Raw genomic sequence first — 16773 nt, 5'->3', positions numbered from 1 at the left:
ACCGTGGCGATGCCGGGGGGCTGTGCGCTCACGGGTGATGCAATGGGCGGGGGAACGGTCCTATCGCAGCAGCCGGACGCGTGGATGGGGGGGTGAGGCGCTTTGGAGGGGCCTTGTTTCGAACAGATAGATGCGACGTTGGGAAAAGTATTGCGGGCGCTGCAGAGACGGCCTTTGAAGGTTCTGGTTCCTTGGGGAGGTTGGGCGCGTTGGCGGGCAGCGGTGGTGTTGGTGTTGGTGTTTGGTTTGGTGCGGGAACAGCAAGTCGGGCGACAGACAGGTTGGGAGCGAGAGCTCTGGCGGCTGGGCGAACTGAGTGAGCGGGCGGGCAGGTTGCTGGCTCCGGTGACACTGGCGGCTAGATGCGACGAGGCGGCACTGGGGACACGGGGCACAGATGCTAGAGACTGGGCACAAGGGCAGTGGGAGAGCACTTGGGACGTAGCAGCGGAGATGGTACCGGTATTGTAACTGGGGGAGTGGAAATTCCCATGGAAGGGTGGAAGGGCGGAGAGAAACGGGGGGCGGGCGTGTCGACGGCGTGTGAATGGCGGGCGAGAAGCAATGGGTGCGGCGGGCGGCGAGGCTGTGCAAAGCGACCGACAGAGACACGTCGAGCGAATGGGGCTGCCCAGGCGGCTAGTTTGCTGGACAGCGGACAGTGGGTTGGATTGCCTTGCCGGGGTTGTGCGAGAGCGAGACAGGGCAGGCCACCAGGGACGTCAAACGGGCCTTGTTTCTGTGACAGCGGGTCAGGGACACTGTGCACAACGACAGCCCTGCTAAATTTATCGTGGTTCGGGGGCGGTTGGGTGATGTTGGTGGTGGTGCTTTAGTAGCGCTGCCAGCGAGGCGGAGGTGGATTCCTTTGGTGTTGAGCAGTTTGGATTTTGGGTTTGGTGTTGGTGTGGGGGATGAGGGATGGGATGAGGAGAACACCGACTCACCGAGTGAGTGACTGCCCACAGAATGCGGAAGACGACAACAGGCAGGAGCAAGGAGGTGCTACGTCCAGAAAGAGGCAACCACGATGGGCAGTTGGCAAGCACAATATTGGAGGTGCAGTATTGGAGGTGCGGTGGTCAAGTACCGTCCCAGGCTTAGCAGCATGTGAATACCCTTACTGATGATGCGCACCCGTCTAGGTAGGGACTGACTACCTTAATGCTTGATGTTTCCAAGTACATCCCCCTCTCAATTTACTTGCCCACTCAAGGAACGCCGACAGGGGAGGTACTTTTGGGAGGTACCGTCGCTACAGAATGGACCTACCTAACCTACGCTAGAAACGTCCAAATCTGTTAAACACGAGGTGGATTTGCGCATCGCCAGAGTTGTATATTTCTCAGGCCATATCTGAGGCTGACTGTGCACATGGAGTTACTATGCCCGTATCTACATTTCTGTTAAGGATGCAAGAATCCCTACCTGCCCAGGGAGGTAGGGAGGTGCCATATGCTCAGAATGGCGGCGGTTGCCGCCTTGGTAAGTACAGAATACCAACACACAACTTGTCTGGTAGACACAAAAGGAGGCGGAGGGGTGGTAGAGACGACAAGGACGGTGGGGACCCGAGCATGATTCTCGCTTGCAATTGGTCCTACCGTACGACCAACTCAGCACAGCAATGCACCAGCCGTGGATGATATTGGCACGGGAAACCAACCAACTTATCCACATGTTTCATTGAGCGGGCGGCCAATATTATTCTCCATGGCCAGAGAAGGACAGTGATGGCTTCAGGGCGGCTACGACAGAGTCAGCAGTACGCCGTATGCCCTGGACAAGATCATCTCAAATCATCTACCAACACATAACCTGACGACTAGAAGATGTCGGCAGAACAAGACACAGCCAGCATCCGCAACCCTGAAACATCCTTGCCGTGCTCATCCTTCTCAAGGTTCCTTTGCGAAGCTGCCTCTAATTAGTTGCGCATGTTCCCACCAAATGGAGCCCGGGATACCTATCACCTACTTACAAACTCTAGTTCGACAAGACGGGAAATCACCGAGGCTGTGCATCACATTTCAACTGCTGGCTTCCCTCTGGTCACTCAATTTCCATGGGCATCATTTCCGGGGCGCTAAGAAACAAGGCTGGGAGGCCGGGGCGCGACTGAGGGGGCCGTTTGAGTAATCCGAGCAATGAAATTGGAGGCGTCTCTCCACTTTCATACTAGGTACGTCGGAGCTTGCTTTGACCTCTCCTTGCTTTGACGGCAATGAGGATGACCGTTGTTGTGCCGCCACAAGCCTCGATTCGCTGGCGTTTCGTGACGATGAAACCCATCTGACGATTGGCTCAGCGAGGAATCGCCGGGATCGCGAGAGCACCATCCAGCAGCCTCCGACAAGCATTTAATGCGCCTCCGTCGACCAGGTTCCCGTCCATTATTCATCTTCATCTCATCTCGTCACTGAGTGCACAAGAATAGAATTAGATTTGTCTGGGCCCCGGTGGCTCGGGATCCCTGGAGCCCTGATGCCCTGGATCCCCATCATCAGATGGATCCTTCTGCCAACACCGCCCCCCTCGAAACGTCCCCTACCTATCGGCATCGTCCCCTCCAAGACTTGAGGTTAGGTGTGGGGGCGTGTTAGAGAATACGCGCTCTGCTCTGCGGCCCTGCGGTGTGTGCTTCAGAAATTCCCAACTAATAAACCCATCACCAGACATCCCGCGAGGTCCATCACCAACGTTGTCTGTCTCGACTACTGTCCGTTCGCCCACCCAAGCGACTTTGCTCATGCGACTCCGCCCCAGCCTTACACGCGGCCCGCGATGGGATCTGCTGGTTCCCCACAACTCACGGCTGTGCTGTACCCGACTCTAATGTCGCCTGCGAGCCGGGTACCTACTGATGCAGTGATACTGGAGTTGCTGATGCTGGAGCTGCTGGATGCTGGTGGATACTGAGCGCCGAATGTCACCTTCGGGGGCAGTACCGCATGCCCCCAGTTCTTCCCACTGACCGATGGCTGCTTTGATGACATCAGTTTCAGCTGCCCACTGCACATCTCAAGCATCCATAGGGCTTCGGGGCGGGCTGCGGTTACGCGGCCCAGAAGAAGCTTAACCATGTTCGCTCCGGAATAGGTAGGTCAAGAGACATACTACGTAGTACGTACATCAACTTACGCGCTACTTTCTGCGCCTTGTCACTTCCGTAGCAGCTTCAACCACCTCTGTCGGTGAACTCGTCCCGGCAATCAGTCTCATTACCCTTTTTTTTTTTTTTTTTTTTTTTTTTTTTTTTTAAAACAGTCACACTGCACTTTCGGCCTGAAGAGTGAGGCGACCAGGCGATGGCCACTTATGAGGCCATCTCGCTCGTACGCGGTAAGGCAACCATTTTCGCAGAGGCGGTGCAATTGTGCAAGGCCCCTTTGTGGTCTGACACATCTGACCTCTTGACTGATCAGCGTCTGCATGAGGATCTCTCTATGACGACGAACGGCATCCATCTTGTAGTAAGCCGTAGCCCTTTCTGCCTCGCACACGCCGGCCCTTTGGCTGGTATTGACTTTCTTCGTTCGCACAGCCACACTGAGATTGGGTCTTTACTGGTTCGAAAGTCGCGTTCCTGATTTTAGAAAGTTCTGTGGCTCCAAACCATCTGGGACTAGCCGATCATCAAGGGGCGCTGTGACACTCGCGCCTATATCAAAGAGTTGGGATTTGGGACCCCCCCAAGCTGCCAAACAAATAGAAAATAACAAATACAAAAACGCCTTGGGGCTCATAACGCCAGTGTCCAGTGGTATCATCCGTCTATCCTACAACCACCTTTTTTTTTCCCCACGCGCGAACAAAGGAAACGGACATTAAATACAGATTGCGTGGAATAAGAAGGTGTAGTGCCATCGGGGCTGTGCTGTGTGACTTAGATAACATCAGCACGCTCGTATCCAGCGGGCTTGAGTGCGGGCTTCGGTATATCACGGTCCTTGAACTCGCTAACGAATGGGTTTGGGTCCTCGTTCTGGTTGAGATTGCCCAGGGTGTGGTTGACACCGCGGTGGACTGCCTCGTCGGCTCGAATGTAAAGGACGAGATCCTTCATGGTGCGGTGACCCTCGGGGATGTTCCAGTACTAGTTTAGAATTTCGTCAGCATAAATGCAGCTCCGTGGAAGTGGTTGCAGGAGCAGCTCACCTGAATAGCGATGTCGGGAATGCGGAACTCGGGGTCTGTCCACCTGGGGAGGTGGCCGTCTTCAATCTCCTTGATGCATCGCGTGTAAGTGTGGACAGCCTCCTCCTCGAGGTATCCGACGAAACGGTGCACAATCTTGGGCGAAATGAGGTACGAGACGAAAAGGCCGTTAAAGAAAACGCCTTGTGCGCCGATGATCATCATCTTCATGAACCACCCAGGTTCACACATTTTCATGAACGTCAAAAGGTGCATTCGTTCATTGTAGCTCTCCTCGAGGAGTGTCTCGATCCAGCCGTTGTCTCGCTTCATTCGGCGAAGGCTGCCGAGATGGCGTAGCATTCCGCCAACCATTCCAGGCACACCGGCAATGCTTTCAAGAAAGATGAATCGAATCAACTAGCATCAGATGTTAATCCTCTAGTGTCGATGACGATTATGTAGGAGAAGGATACGTACCCATTGCGCTTCAGTCAAGGGCTTTGATGCCTCTACAGCAGTAGTTGGATGCTTCTTATCAACTTGCTGAGCGCGGTCCATGCCTGTGGCCTTGTCCATGCAGTACCTGGCAAATCGAACAATCTTCCAGGCTGCCCAGTCACCCATTCCCCGAGGCTCACGATGGGCCGGGACCACCGAGATCATCTCCTCGTAGGATTGAGTGTGGTGAGGCCATGCTGGCTTGGTAACCTGGATATGGGGAGTGTCCTTGGCTGGGAAAAAGTCTCGTAGCTGGGCGACCGAAGTCGTCGAGAACGCTCGTGAGGATTGATGGTGTTGAGACGCAGCGCAGGCTAACCTGAGACCAGCGGGGGATCGAAGAAGAGAGGACGAGGAGGACGAGGCCGAACGGACGAATCCAAGCGCTGCAGCTTTACCCAGCTGAGCAGCTTGTCTCGAGGCGTGGGCGTGGGTATGGATCTGAGTAGAGAGCATTGAGGCGGAGGGGAAAACTAGGAAAGGGAGGACTAGTCAAGTCGTTGATGGAACAGGTGTGAGTATATCGGGTATGCCAAAGTGAGGCTTCTGATTGTTTGATACAGTATACAACATGGCAGAGGTCATGCCTGACAAGGCTTGAGTAGTCTTATATATACGGGTGTCTCGGAGTCAGGCACGGGCGATCCAAGTCTTGCACTACAGGTCTACGCCCGTTGAGCAGGAGCAGGTATGAGCGGAATGCATACGCGCTAGCAGAAACCTCGCTGACTAGACGCTACACGAGCCCACGAAGACAGACCGGATGGCCTCGGTGAGCCCTGAGCTTCTCCGAGGAGGCGGCGGCGGCGGCGGCACCGAATTGCGGGCGGCGGGCCGTGAGGCTCAAGGACGAGCTGGGCGTTCGTCACAGGCTTATTTGGGTGGCCACGTGAGAGGGTGCCGTCGGGAGGAGTCGGAAGTAGGCTTTGTTGCTGAGCATACGCCGTCGGACTGGGTCGGATTCAGGGACGGATGCCCCAAATAGGATAAACTATTTGTGTCATTCCAACGAGTCGGGGCTTGGCGGAGATGGATCCTCCAGAGCAAGTTTAACACGAAAAAAGAGAGCCCGTCTCACCTCGCGCTCACTTCTCGCTGCGAAGCGAAGCCGCGAGGTCATCCTTGATTTGACCATCTGTGATTTGACGAGGGAACGGGACCGTGATGGTCATGGGTACACTGGAACATGGGGGCAGCCATGGATTGGCTATCTACACACGCCTCAGCTCACTTATTGAACTGTGGATAAGGATGAACCTACTGCCCATCAGGGTAATGAATTCGTAATTGTTCATGCTGAGGAATCATGATTACTGGTTTGAGGCTTTTTGAATTAGGATCCATACGGACATAGTAACGGCTGTGTCAGGGGAGATACGAAACTTCCCGCTAGCATCGCATGCATTGATGCAAGGACATCATGACATGAAATTCATCAACATCCGCCTTGGAACAAGACATCATGAGCCCTGCTCCTTGCCAGGGATCTGGAAAATGGGACATTGTGCTAAAAGAGAATAAAAACACCTTCAGGGTAGAAAAAATTGTGCCTTGCTTGATCCGGGCAGCACGTATAGAGAGATTGACGGAGGGCCATGAGTTCCGTTGGGTTGCGGAGAGTGTCTGCACAGGATAGCACACCTCATATTCGGGATGGCCGTTGTGTTGTGTAACGTTTTTTCCCCAGCACCATGTGTACTACATAGTAAGCAGCAAGCGAAGGCGCCAGTGTCCATTCAATGTCGACTTGGATAGCATCATCTCGCACTCGCACCCTTTCTCCATTTCTCCTTCTCTGTCCCCGACATTCAAGTAATTATGAACAACATGAATAAACAACAAAGCGGGCTGTCATGACCGCATGCCGCAGTGGCCGCAAGGGGCCGCACGGAATGAGGGTGGATACCCATAAATGGACCCCGGTGACAAGATTCGACTTGCGCAACAGGTGAGTCATCAGCCATATCATGGTCCCCGAAGGCCAGTGCTGAGCATGGCAAATGCCTCATCAAGTCGGCGACCTTGATTCTTTGGCCATGGTAACGGCCCCCCCCCCCCGTGCAACTGGGGAGATCTTGGCGGGCCGTCTTCGGGACAGCTTTTTTGGCGGGTGGGACACCTGTTGGTGGGGGAATGCGTCTATTAGTGGCGACCAGCATGGATGTGGATGTGGATGTGGATGTTCTTCCTTTCTATGGACTAAGAATTATCTATAAAGGACGCGACCCTCCGAGAGGGAAACCTTAGAATGGAGGCATGGAATGGAAATGCCAACTGTTCATGGTGATGAACGCCATGCGCGGCACCATCGTTATGATGCCAGCCTCGCAATAAACGTCTGGACGTATGCGCGCAAAGTTTTGGTAATTATTTAGAAGGCGACGCGCTACAAGGAGGAAAAAGCGCCAAAAAAAAAAAAAGAATTTACCCCTCCAAGCACGGAGTGGGATGCCCCAAATGATGCCCCTCCTTCCTTGCTTCTTGTCCTTCGGTGGCCCCCCTCGTGCCGTTCATCGGGTTCAGGCGGCCACAGTCACAGCCATCATTGGGTGCCTCTACTTCGTGCCTTTGTGCCTGACCCGAACTTAACCCTCTCCTCTCTTTCTTTCCCTTCCACCTTTCTCGGATCCAACCACAAACATCCTCCTCCTCTCCTCCCAGAACCGGCCCTACCGTCGCCTCTAAACCTCGCTCCCGGTTTCTGTCTGTCCCAGTCAAATCACGACTCGATCCATCTCGATCCGAAACAGTTCTGACGCCCACGACCGAACGACTCGAGCCCACACAAATTTACACCAAAATCCATCACATTTCCACGACCGATATCATGCCTCCTAAGCAATGGGGTAAGACATTGCCACTCTCCTATTTACTGCGCTCCCCAGAATGCACTATCATCGTTCCTTCAGAGATTCTCTTTCCTCCCCTCCCATCCGTGGGGCCTTCCTCCATTTATCTCGCAACCTCCAGCTAACTTGGTTCTTCTGTAGACGACGAGGAGAGCGACTCTGATAGCTCGAGTTCCACTCCCGCCGTTGGTGTTCCGGGTGCCGCCGCTCGCCGCAAGTTTGACGACGAAGAGGATGACAGCGATGTAAGTCACATATCGCGCACCCCCCTTTATACCATAACTCCCAAACTGATCACATTTTTACCATCACCAGGTCCTCGACTCGTGGGATGCCGATGACTCCGAGGCAGAAGCCGAGAAGGCTAAGAAGGCTGCCGAAGCCAAGGCCAAGGCTGATGCCGAGGCTGCCGCCAAGAAGGTGCCCAAGGGTGAGCGCATCGCGCAGCTCAAGGCCAAGCGTGCCGTTCAGGCTGTCTTGGACGATGATGAAGACTATGAAGATGAGACGGAGGCCGAGCGCCGTGAACGTCTCCGCCGAACCGAGCAGGATGCGGATTTGGCCCACGCCGCCGACATGTTTGGAGACGCTGGTTTGAGCGCTGGCCGTGCTAAGACCAAGACTGCTGCCGTCGTCATCGACAGCAAGGACCCTACCAAGACTGTTGATATCGCCAAGCTGCCCCTCTTCGACCCCAAGACAAAGGCCCAGTTCGAACTCCTTCGCATAACTGTTGGCCCCGTCATCGCGGCCCACTCTAAGAAGGCTCACTACAGCCTCTTCCTTCAGGAGTTCACCAAGACCTTGGCTCGTGATATGCCCAGCGACCAGATCAAGAAGCTCGCCAGCGGTCTCACTGCTCTCGGCAACGAGAAAATGAAGGAGGAGAAAGCTGCCGATAAGGGCGGTAAGAAGACCAAGGCCGCCAAGACGAAGACTTCCCTTGTCACCGGCCGTGCCAACGCTGCTGATACCGCCGCGTACGACGACGACGGCTTTGGAGAGTTCGTACCCCCATGATTCATAACAAGACCATATGTGATACTAACCATGTCCTCAGTGATGATTTTATGTGAAGCGGCTTTCTATACGGCCACAGAGCCATGCGACACCTCCATCACTTACACGGCGCCAACATCATCAGTGCCGGGCTGTGCATCTCAGGCCGCGCCTAGCGAGCCTACCCCTTCCCTATATGGGAAGATGCAACATCTCGACGAAACTATCCTCCTGCACGCCGATTTCCATGGCTCCGCCTCGATACGCCCAGCCACAGGCAGGTGTCGGGGCAGTGCCTGGAAGGCGTCGGGAGGGTGGTGTGGTTGGAGGGAGAGGTAATGGTGATTGGATGGTGACGAATCAAGCGAGAATAAGGGATTTCGGATAGGAGTGGGTTTTGCTTGGATCTGCACATGGTCCTTTCATGCATCTGCGTTTGCATAGGCGTTTAGACAAGACTCTGTCAACCGTGCCGGGATCTTGTATCCCCGCGGCTGATTCCTCACAGCCTGATCATTTGAGGACCTTTAGAACGCAAACATACATCTGATTGATTCTAAGTCAAAATCTCTGCAATGTCATGCAGATGTCCAAACGTATCTACTTGCACAATGCACACTTGGCGCTCTCTTGATGAACATGCCGGGCGTAGCAGGGGTATCTTCATCAGCCGTCATCATGGCCACCTGGAGTAGGGACTCTGATGGCCATTATGGGACAATTCTTCATTCAAAAATCAAACCCGTTGAACTCCTCGGGAAATATCCCGTCCTGCACAAACCCGACGCCTTATCCTTTCCGTTTACATTGTCACATTCCGTCCCGTCCCGTCCCGTCCCAAATAAATATGTGCTGCGTCGTCCGTAGGTTTGTCAATGCCTCGTCTCAAAGCAAAACAGAACCAAAAGCAATAGAGTAGAGTATAGTAGGGTAAGCTGGTAATCGGCTCAAACGACGTTGCCCGCCATTCCCATGAAGAGGGCGTGGACGGCTAGAGATAGCGTCCAGAAACCGACCTTCTTGAATCGTCGGACGCGACTTTGCTGGTCCTCGACGTCCTTGGCAAAGGCCACGTAAGTCTCGGCGGACATGTCATTCATGAGTCCGCAGTCAAAGATGGACCAGCTGCCTTCAAAGTCGCTAGCTCGCTTGACGATGCGGCAGCCAATCGGAATGTAGGTCTTCTTCGCATTGATGTATGCCACAATGGGGCGCACCAGGGCCTGGTTCACGTATGACATATCCTTGGTGAACAAGGGCACCGCGGCTTTGACATCGTTCATGTGAATGCGGAGGTCCATGATCAGATACCGACGTTCGTCGTCGAGGGGTGTCGTCTCCGGTAGATCCTCGCTCTGGTCCAGACCAGAGTCTGCGAGGTGACCGGAGGTGAGGAGCGCAGGAGCTTGCTCTCTAACGTTCCTGAGAAATCGGTGACGATTCTGGATGACGACTTCTTCAAGTTGATCATAAAAGTCCGTCATGACCTTGGTAATTCCCTCGTCAGTATCAGCCGGGAACATGACATCTGCCACAATGTCGACGTTCCCCTCGTAGATCCACCCAAAGGGTCCCTCAACCCCGCGGTTGAGATGGTCAATCTTCAGGCCATCAATTCGAAGTCTACTGAACTTCTTCCAAGCCTTGGGGTCCCCAAATCCCAATACCGAGGCTTGATCTTGACTGGGAACGACACCATGAACCTGTCGAGGATGGATCGTGAATAGCGAGCCATCGAAGGAGCCAGACATGTGGTTGGCAGAGAGAAAATCGTAAAAGAGCCACTGTTTTCGCAGTTGTGGCAGCTCGCATGAGAAGATGCTGACTGAAAATGGACGGAAGCCAGCAGGTTGATGAACGGTGAGCAAGAGATCCTCCATCTTGAATTTTTCAATCTCAAAGTCTCCGGGTTGATGTTCGTGGCGGTAAGACAACGGGGGGAGTAACTGTTGGGGCCAGACCACGGAGGTTCGGTCGATAACGCCTCGAACGCCCTTGACCTCAACGTCTTGCAAGAGGCCTTTCCCATTCCACCAGTTTAGAAAAGACAATGTAACATTGACAGTTGCAATGGTTACATCAAATTGGGTGTAGTTGCCGTCGTCTTCTTCAGCGGAGCTATCTGGTTTTGCCAGTCGGTCTGCGGCGGCAACCGCGGCGGCATCTGAGGATCCCTTGCTGACCGACGATTCGCCTTGGCCTGGCCGGCGAGAGACAAACACATTTCGAAAGGAAATGACGCCATCGCCCCATTTGGGGACAATGGCAGACTCGAAGATGACTGTGATACCGGCAGATTGAGTCAGGTAGTCGCCAATCCACTGGGCCAGGGTTTCTATGATTTGTTTAGCAAACATTCAGACTAGCTCACGATGAGACGTGCCATACCTTGAGCAAGTACGGTGTTGATGGAAAGGATGACGATGGAGAAGAAGGTCGTAGTCCCCAAAAGAATCCAGACAATGTGACCCAGCATGAACCATGATACAAATGCACCCCATTCATCAGCATTCCAGGGTCTCATGCTCCTGATTGACATCCACTTTAGTCGAACCTTAGATCTATCCCAGAACCCATTGGCCGCGGCCAGAAGTTCTTCCTTGGTTGGCCGATGGGGCATCTTCGGTAGATGTGGAAGATGTAAGTACTTGGACATGGACGAGGCGATTGATTCGGAATCTGCATCAGATGCGACCAGTTTTTCGACTTCGGGTATATCGTTTGGTTTTCCTTTTAGTGCTTCCTTTGGATCTGCGTTTTCGGGTTTCCTGACATGATTCACAATCTTTGCCTCCTCGGGATGCTTTTCCGCAACTCCCTTCCCACAGGAACATCTGGGCGCTTTTCCATCATCGCTATAACACCTATGCTGCCGCATCCAGGGAGGTGAGCGAGCCGAATCGTAGCTTGTGCCTTGTGTATTTGAAAGAAGGATTGGGCGCCCAGCAAAGGTGATCCTTGGAAGCCCCAGAAGCCTTTGACGAACTGGGGTCGGGAGCCCGGCTGTGCATGTTCCGAGGCCCCGATCTGGGATGAGGGGTTCCCATGTCGCCTTATTATGTATGGATCGGTGCGTTGAGGATTTGATTGGCGTTGGTGACGCTGGCGATGATCGACCAGGTGATGCGAAGACGCGGAGAGTGGGCGAGGATTCGGATATAGTGGAGATGGATGTCCCGAAGCGGCGCCATATGGGAAGTGAGGGAATGCCCTTAGCCATCATGCCAGTACATGGTGCCCACCTCCAGGACAAAAATGACACCAGATATATGACGGAGCAAGTTCCTCGCGGCGAGGGTTGGAGGAGCAAGGTTGGAGTGGGAGTGGGAGGAGTTGGCAGCTAGTTCCGCAATGCAAGCCGTCGCACCAGCCATGGAAAAGTCACTCCATGACGCGCCGCCGCAGTCTCGGGGCCGGGCCAATGGATAAGTCACGATAAGAAACCACAAATTTTGATCGGTGTGTGAAAGTTGCCTTCGAGCCCCCACCACAGACCTTCATACTTTGATGTAATCCCGACCACGATTTTTTTTGTCTGTTGCGCGCCTCGAAAAATCCTACCTGCGGTCCTGTCGCCTTTCCTCGTCACTCAACTCTTGTTTATATTCCGTGGTTGCCGTCAAAATGCCCGCGCCAACCGCCCTGAAGCAGGCGGAGGATACCCCGCTTGCCACCAGTGTTCCACTCCCAGCAGGTAAAAACCTTTCCAAGTCCAACCGACGCCTCCACCTGTGCTGATATCCCGTCCAGATAACGATGAGGAATTCCTGCTAGATGCGCCAGACACTCTGCCGGAGGATGGCAGCGCCTTTGCGGTTGTGGAAGAGGGCAGCAGCGACGATGGTATGGCCATCGATGAGGAGGGACGGCCTCGATTTGCGCCGGCCAAAGACATTGTAAGATCATGTCAAATGGACTGGGAGACTACAGTTCTAACTTTGATCGCAGGACCCGGTTACCCGAGTCGAGACTCGCAAGATCCCTATCCCCCCTCACCGAATGACACCGCTGAAGAAGTCGTGGCCGACCATCTACCCTCCCCTTGTCGAGCACCTGAAGCTGCAATGCCGAATGAACATCAAGCGAAAGACTGTTGAGCTGAGGACCTCAAAGCACACTTCGGATACAGGTGCGCTTCAAAAGGGCGAGGACTTTGTCAAGGCCTTCACCCTTGGCTTCGATGTGGACGACGCCATTGCCCTGCTCCGACTAGACGACCTCTACATCGAGACCTTTGAGATCAAGGATGTGAGGACGATGCACGGCGATAGCGGGGCTCGAGCTATTGGTCGTATTGCCGGCAAGGACGGAAAGACCAAGTTTGCGATTGAGAACGCCAGCCGGACCCGAATTGTGCTTGCTGACTCCAAGATCCACATTTTGGGTGGATTCAAGAACATTCACATTGCTCGGGAATCAGTCGTCAGCTTGATTCTCGGAAAGCCTCCTGGAAAGGTCTACGGCAACTTGAGGACGGTGGCTGCGCGCATGAAGGAGCGCTTCTAGCTGGTGCTAGCGATAGACTTGGGTTGATCCGGCGTTTGGGCGGGGAGCATTTATGATTCTAAGTTCCGGGCTCCTTGAAAAGAGGCAAGGCATGGCATGTCGATAACGATATATTGGGATGATCAATTTGATGTTTCGTGGATACCCACACACATAACTGGACTGACATGTTCTCGCGGCTGCCGTGATGTGCTGTTTGTGGCCATTTGATAACGCAAACAGACACCCTATATCTCGGACGGGCAGTGGCATTAACACGAAAACGTGGAAAGGGGGTGATGGTCTCGCCGAAGCTCGGTAGTACTACTCGTCTAGAACCGGGGAGTTGCAGAGGCGCCGGCCATCGATGTGCAAAGGCATCTGTCCACTCGTAGCTCTTGCGCAGGCGCCCTGTCCATCCAGGTCCCGTCATTGCATCGACTGATACTCGTTCGCTGACCGACTGTTTTAACAACGTCCGAGGTCCAAATGCGTGGTTGGACGCGGCTCCGTATCTCTCCATGGCCCATGCAGGTTCCCGGGACTACGGAGGCCCGCGGCCATCTTCCAGGTGTCGTCCCGGGTGTCCCCCTCCTAGTTTCCGATCGGGACGGGGGATTGTCCAACCGGAAGAGGCCCCTCAGCCGGGCACGGTGAGAGCTGGAACCCAGGAAGGCTGGAACAAGCGAGGGAAGGGCCGCATGCCCGGGAACGAACGGGAGGGAGCGAGAGAGGGAACGAGGGAGGGAACGAGGCAAGCAAGGGAATGGCTGGCTACGTGGGCGGCGCCGAGTGCATGGGATGGGCTGGCCGAGTGGGTTGGCCGTGGATTGGGGTTGGCTGGGCGCATACGTGCGTGCGTGCGTGCGTGCGTGCGTGTATGTGAAGTGGTGTGTGGTGGGCAAGTGGTGTGTGTGAGTAGGGACATGCGTGGGTGCTTGGGTGCTTGCATGCTTAATGAAAGTTCGGCGTATAAGGCGTCAGGACAGGTGAGAAGTGAGGAGATGAGCTTTCCAGCCCATTAACCCTCCGAGGTGAACCCTATTGGTGAGGTCGGTGGAGGTGGTGGAGGTGGTGGGATGTGCACTTGGTAGTGGCGAGGGCCAAGGTGGGAGGGTCGTGGGAGGAGGGTATCTAAGCAGGGAGCAGAGATAGGTACATTGCCTTACCTTACACCAGATACCAGATAACTACCGCATCGTGGCATCGTGGGTGGCATGCGTAGCGGGGTACTCTTGGCGACCGCCTCACCATGGTCGCGACAGGGGTACCCCTCTAACAGCTGGTGCGAGATTGTGAGATCATTTTCACCCCTCCCCTCCCCTCCATCGAACCTGCTGCCCCACCTCGTCGAGTTATCCTGACCTGTGCCGTGCTGTCATGTCCTGCGCAGCGCAGCGAGTCGCAGCTGTAGCAACGTGCCCGCGCCAAACGGAGGACGGAGAGCGGGAGAGTGCGTGAGTACATCTTTCGTGTCATCGACCGTTTGCTCATCTCTCCTTCTCCTCCTCTCCTCTCCCGTTTTCATATAAACTCTCGCCACATCCTCGTCCCTCTTCTTCACTCTTCCCTCTGTTCTTCATCCCTCCCTCCCAGACCAGACTCCTCCTTGTCGGTTCTGCCCTCACACTATCCCACGCTTCTCAAGGTGAGTGAGCTCGAGCTTCCTGCCCCTCCTTCCCTCACCTTGCCTCCCCTACCAGCCGCCGCCCAATTCTGCCCTGCTGCCCCCTCCTTCCCCGCCATGCTCGCCGTGCTCGCCCAAATTTACCCCACCAAAACAGCTTGGTGCTATCTGATGAGCAACACCAAAAACACTGTTGTTGAGTTGAGGCATATTCCAGCCGCCCCGTTGTCCACACCAGTCATTTATTTCGCCGCGCAATAGCCCGCCCGAAATTCTTGATTCCCATATCTTCCTCTCCCACCTTTTCTCCTCCTTCCAGCTCTTCCTTCCTCCCTCACCCCATCTTCTGTTCGCAGCAATCTACGCACGAACCTCCATCGACTAATACATCAGCCCATCCTCTAGTACCACTCCATCAACGCACCCATCACACCACCTTTCAAAATGGCCATCACCAAGGTCTTCGCTCGTTCCGTCTACGACTCCCGCGGTAACCCCACCGTCGAGGTTGACGTCGTTACCGAGACCGGTCTCCACCGTGCCATTGTCCCCTCTGGCGCCTCTACCGGTTCGTCCCGATCCTCCCCGGATCTTCCTGCATGCTACAGTCAAAGTAACACATTATCTAGGCCAGCACGAGGCCTGCGAGCTCCGAGATGGCGACAAGACCAAGTGGGGCGGCAAGGGCGTCACCAAGGCCGTCGACAACGTCAACACCGTCATTGCCCCCGCCCTGATCGAGAAGAACATTGATGTCAAGGACCAGTCCGCTGTCGATGCCTTCCTTAACGAGCTCGACGGTACCCCCAACAAGACCAAGCTCGGTGCCAACGCCATCCTCGGTGTTTCTCTGGCCGTCGCCAAGGCCGGTGCCGCCGAGAAGGTCAGTTACAGATCCCTCTTGGGCGGTTTTCCCATGTGCTAACCTGCAGCAGGGTGTTCCTCTGTACGCCCACGTTTCCGACCTTGCCGGAACCAAGAAGCCCTATGTCCTCCCCGTTCCCTTCATGAACGTTCTCAACGGCGGGTAAGCTCTCCCTATGCAACGCGAACCGATAACCTTGTACTGACATGTCTTGTTAGCTCCCACGCCGGTGGCCGTCTTGCCTTCCAAGAGTTCATGATTGTCCCCACGTAAGTAGCACCTTCCATCGCCCAACTGGGCAAGCTTGCTAACGTCGTGTAGTGATGCCCCTACCTTCTCTGAGGCTCTTCGCCAGGGTGCTGAGGTCTACCAGGCCCTCAAGGGTTTGGCCAAGAAGCGCTACGGTCAGTCCGCCGGCAACGTCGGTGACGAGGGTGGTGTTGCCCCCGATATCCAGACCGCCGAGGAGGCTCTCGAGCTCATCACCGATGCCATTGAGCAAGTTGGCTACACTGGCCAGATGAAGATTGCCATGGACGTTGCTTCCAGCGAGTTCTACAAGGAGGAGGAGAAGAAGTACGACCTTGACTTCAAGAACCCCGACAGCGACCCCACCAAGTGGATCACCTATGAGGAGCTCGCTGCTCTCTACGGTGAGCTCTGCAAGAAGTACCCTATTGTCTCCATCGAGGACCCCTTCGCCGAGGACGACTGGGAGGCCTGGAGCTACTTCTCCAAGGCTCAGGACATCCAGGTTGTCGGTGATGACTTGACCGTCACCAACCCTCTCCGCATCAAGAAGGCCATTGAGCTCAAGTCTTGCAACGCTCTCCTTCTCAAGGTCAACCAGATCGGTACCCTGACCGAGTCCATCCAGGCCGCCAAGGACTCCTACGCCGACGGCTGGGGTGTCATGGTCTCTCACCGATCTGGTGAGACCGAGGATGTCACCATTGCCGACATTGCTGTTGGTCTCCGAGCTGGTGAGATCAAGACCGGTGCCCCCGCCCGATCTGAGCGTCTGGCCAAGCTTAACCAGATCCTCCGCATTGAGGAGGAGCTCGCGGGCGAGGCCATCTACCCCGGTGCCAAGTTCCGCAACTCTGTCAACCTGTAAATGGGGACTGAGCTCTCTTATCAAAACAGAACAACTGCCTTTGGGTCCTTAGCGTCGGAGCGCGTGGGATGGTATTCCAAGAGGCAAAATTGAAAGTAATAGAGGCCGAAACAAAAGTGATTTAGGCTCGTATCAATGAAAAAAATACCTCGTTTGAGTTCAAGACGCGTTCCTTTACAACATGTTGTGAATT

At 54.7% G+C, this 16773-nt stretch overlaps 6 protein-coding genes across 6 annotated transcripts; 3 read left to right on the top strand and 3 right to left on the bottom strand.

Annotated features, from left to right (window-relative positions):
- Positions 1 to 3886: 3886 nt before the first annotated feature.
- BGZ61DRAFT_340824 (alternative oxidase-domain-containing protein) lies at positions 3887 to 5094 on the bottom strand (the record flags this gene model as incomplete). Its single annotated transcript, XM_046239345.1, has 3 exons — positions 3887 to 4096; positions 4159 to 4557; positions 4618 to 5094. The coding sequence occupies 3 exons, from the start codon at positions 5092 to 5094 to the stop codon at positions 3887 to 3889; spliced, it is 1086 nt and encodes a 361-aa protein (XP_046110195.1).
- A 2371-nt stretch (positions 5095 to 7465) lies between these two features.
- BGZ61DRAFT_471851 (eukaryotic translation initiation factor 3 subunit J) lies at positions 7466 to 8507 on the top strand (the record flags this gene model as incomplete). Its single annotated transcript, XM_046248264.1, has 3 exons — positions 7466 to 7484; positions 7629 to 7732; positions 7803 to 8507. The coding sequence occupies 3 exons, from the start codon at positions 7466 to 7468 to the stop codon at positions 8505 to 8507; spliced, it is 828 nt and encodes a 275-aa protein (XP_046110194.1).
- Positions 8508 to 8608: 101 nt separating this feature from the next.
- BGZ61DRAFT_78280 (uncharacterized protein) lies at positions 8609 to 9024 on the bottom strand. The gene has a single exon (XM_046257087.1). The coding sequence runs from the start codon at positions 8926 to 8928 to the stop codon at positions 8710 to 8712; it is 219 nt and encodes a 72-aa protein (XP_046110193.1). The 5' UTR covers positions 8929 to 9024; the 3' UTR covers positions 8609 to 8709.
- A 409-nt stretch (positions 9025 to 9433) lies between these two features.
- BGZ61DRAFT_339969 (mitochondrial distribution and morphology protein family 31/32) lies at positions 9434 to 11106 on the bottom strand (the record flags this gene model as incomplete). The annotated part of the gene is made up of 2 exons (XM_046239268.1): positions 9434 to 10821; positions 10875 to 11106. The coding sequence occupies 2 exons, from the start codon at positions 11104 to 11106 to the stop codon at positions 9434 to 9436; spliced, it is 1620 nt and encodes a 539-aa protein (XP_046110192.1).
- A 1004-nt stretch (positions 11107 to 12110) lies between these two features.
- Positions 12111 to 12992, top strand: BGZ61DRAFT_340994 (pre-rRNA-processing protein; the record flags this gene model as incomplete). Its single annotated transcript, XM_046239364.1, has 3 exons — positions 12111 to 12180; positions 12237 to 12382; positions 12435 to 12992. 3 exons carry the CDS (start codon positions 12111 to 12113, stop codon positions 12990 to 12992), a joined length of 774 nt encoding a protein of 257 aa, XP_046110191.1.
- Positions 12993 to 15042: 2050 nt separating this feature from the next.
- On the top strand, positions 15043 to 16580 carry BGZ61DRAFT_341629 (enolase; the record flags this gene model as incomplete). Its single annotated transcript, XM_046239430.1, has 5 exons — positions 15043 to 15166; positions 15228 to 15481; positions 15534 to 15625; positions 15682 to 15732; positions 15785 to 16580. 5 exons carry the CDS (start codon positions 15043 to 15045, stop codon positions 16578 to 16580), a joined length of 1317 nt encoding a protein of 438 aa, XP_046110190.1.
- Between the last annotated feature and the right edge of the window lie 193 nt (positions 16581 to 16773).

The sequence above is a fragment of the Ilyonectria robusta genome (assembly GCF_021365365.1).
Source record: "Ilyonectria robusta strain PMI_751 chromosome Unknown BGZ61scaffold_2, whole genome shotgun sequence".
NCBI lineage: Eukaryota > Fungi > Ascomycota > Sordariomycetes > Hypocreales > Nectriaceae > Ilyonectria > Ilyonectria robusta.
This window is presented reverse-complemented; position numbering and strand designations above follow the sequence as displayed.

Bases quoted from the DNA above. Each gene is read 5' to 3' on its own strand.
- BGZ61DRAFT_78280 (XM_046257087.1), bottom strand. From the start codon at position 8,928: ATGCAAACGCAGATGCATGAAAGGACCATGTGCAGATCCAAGCAAAAC.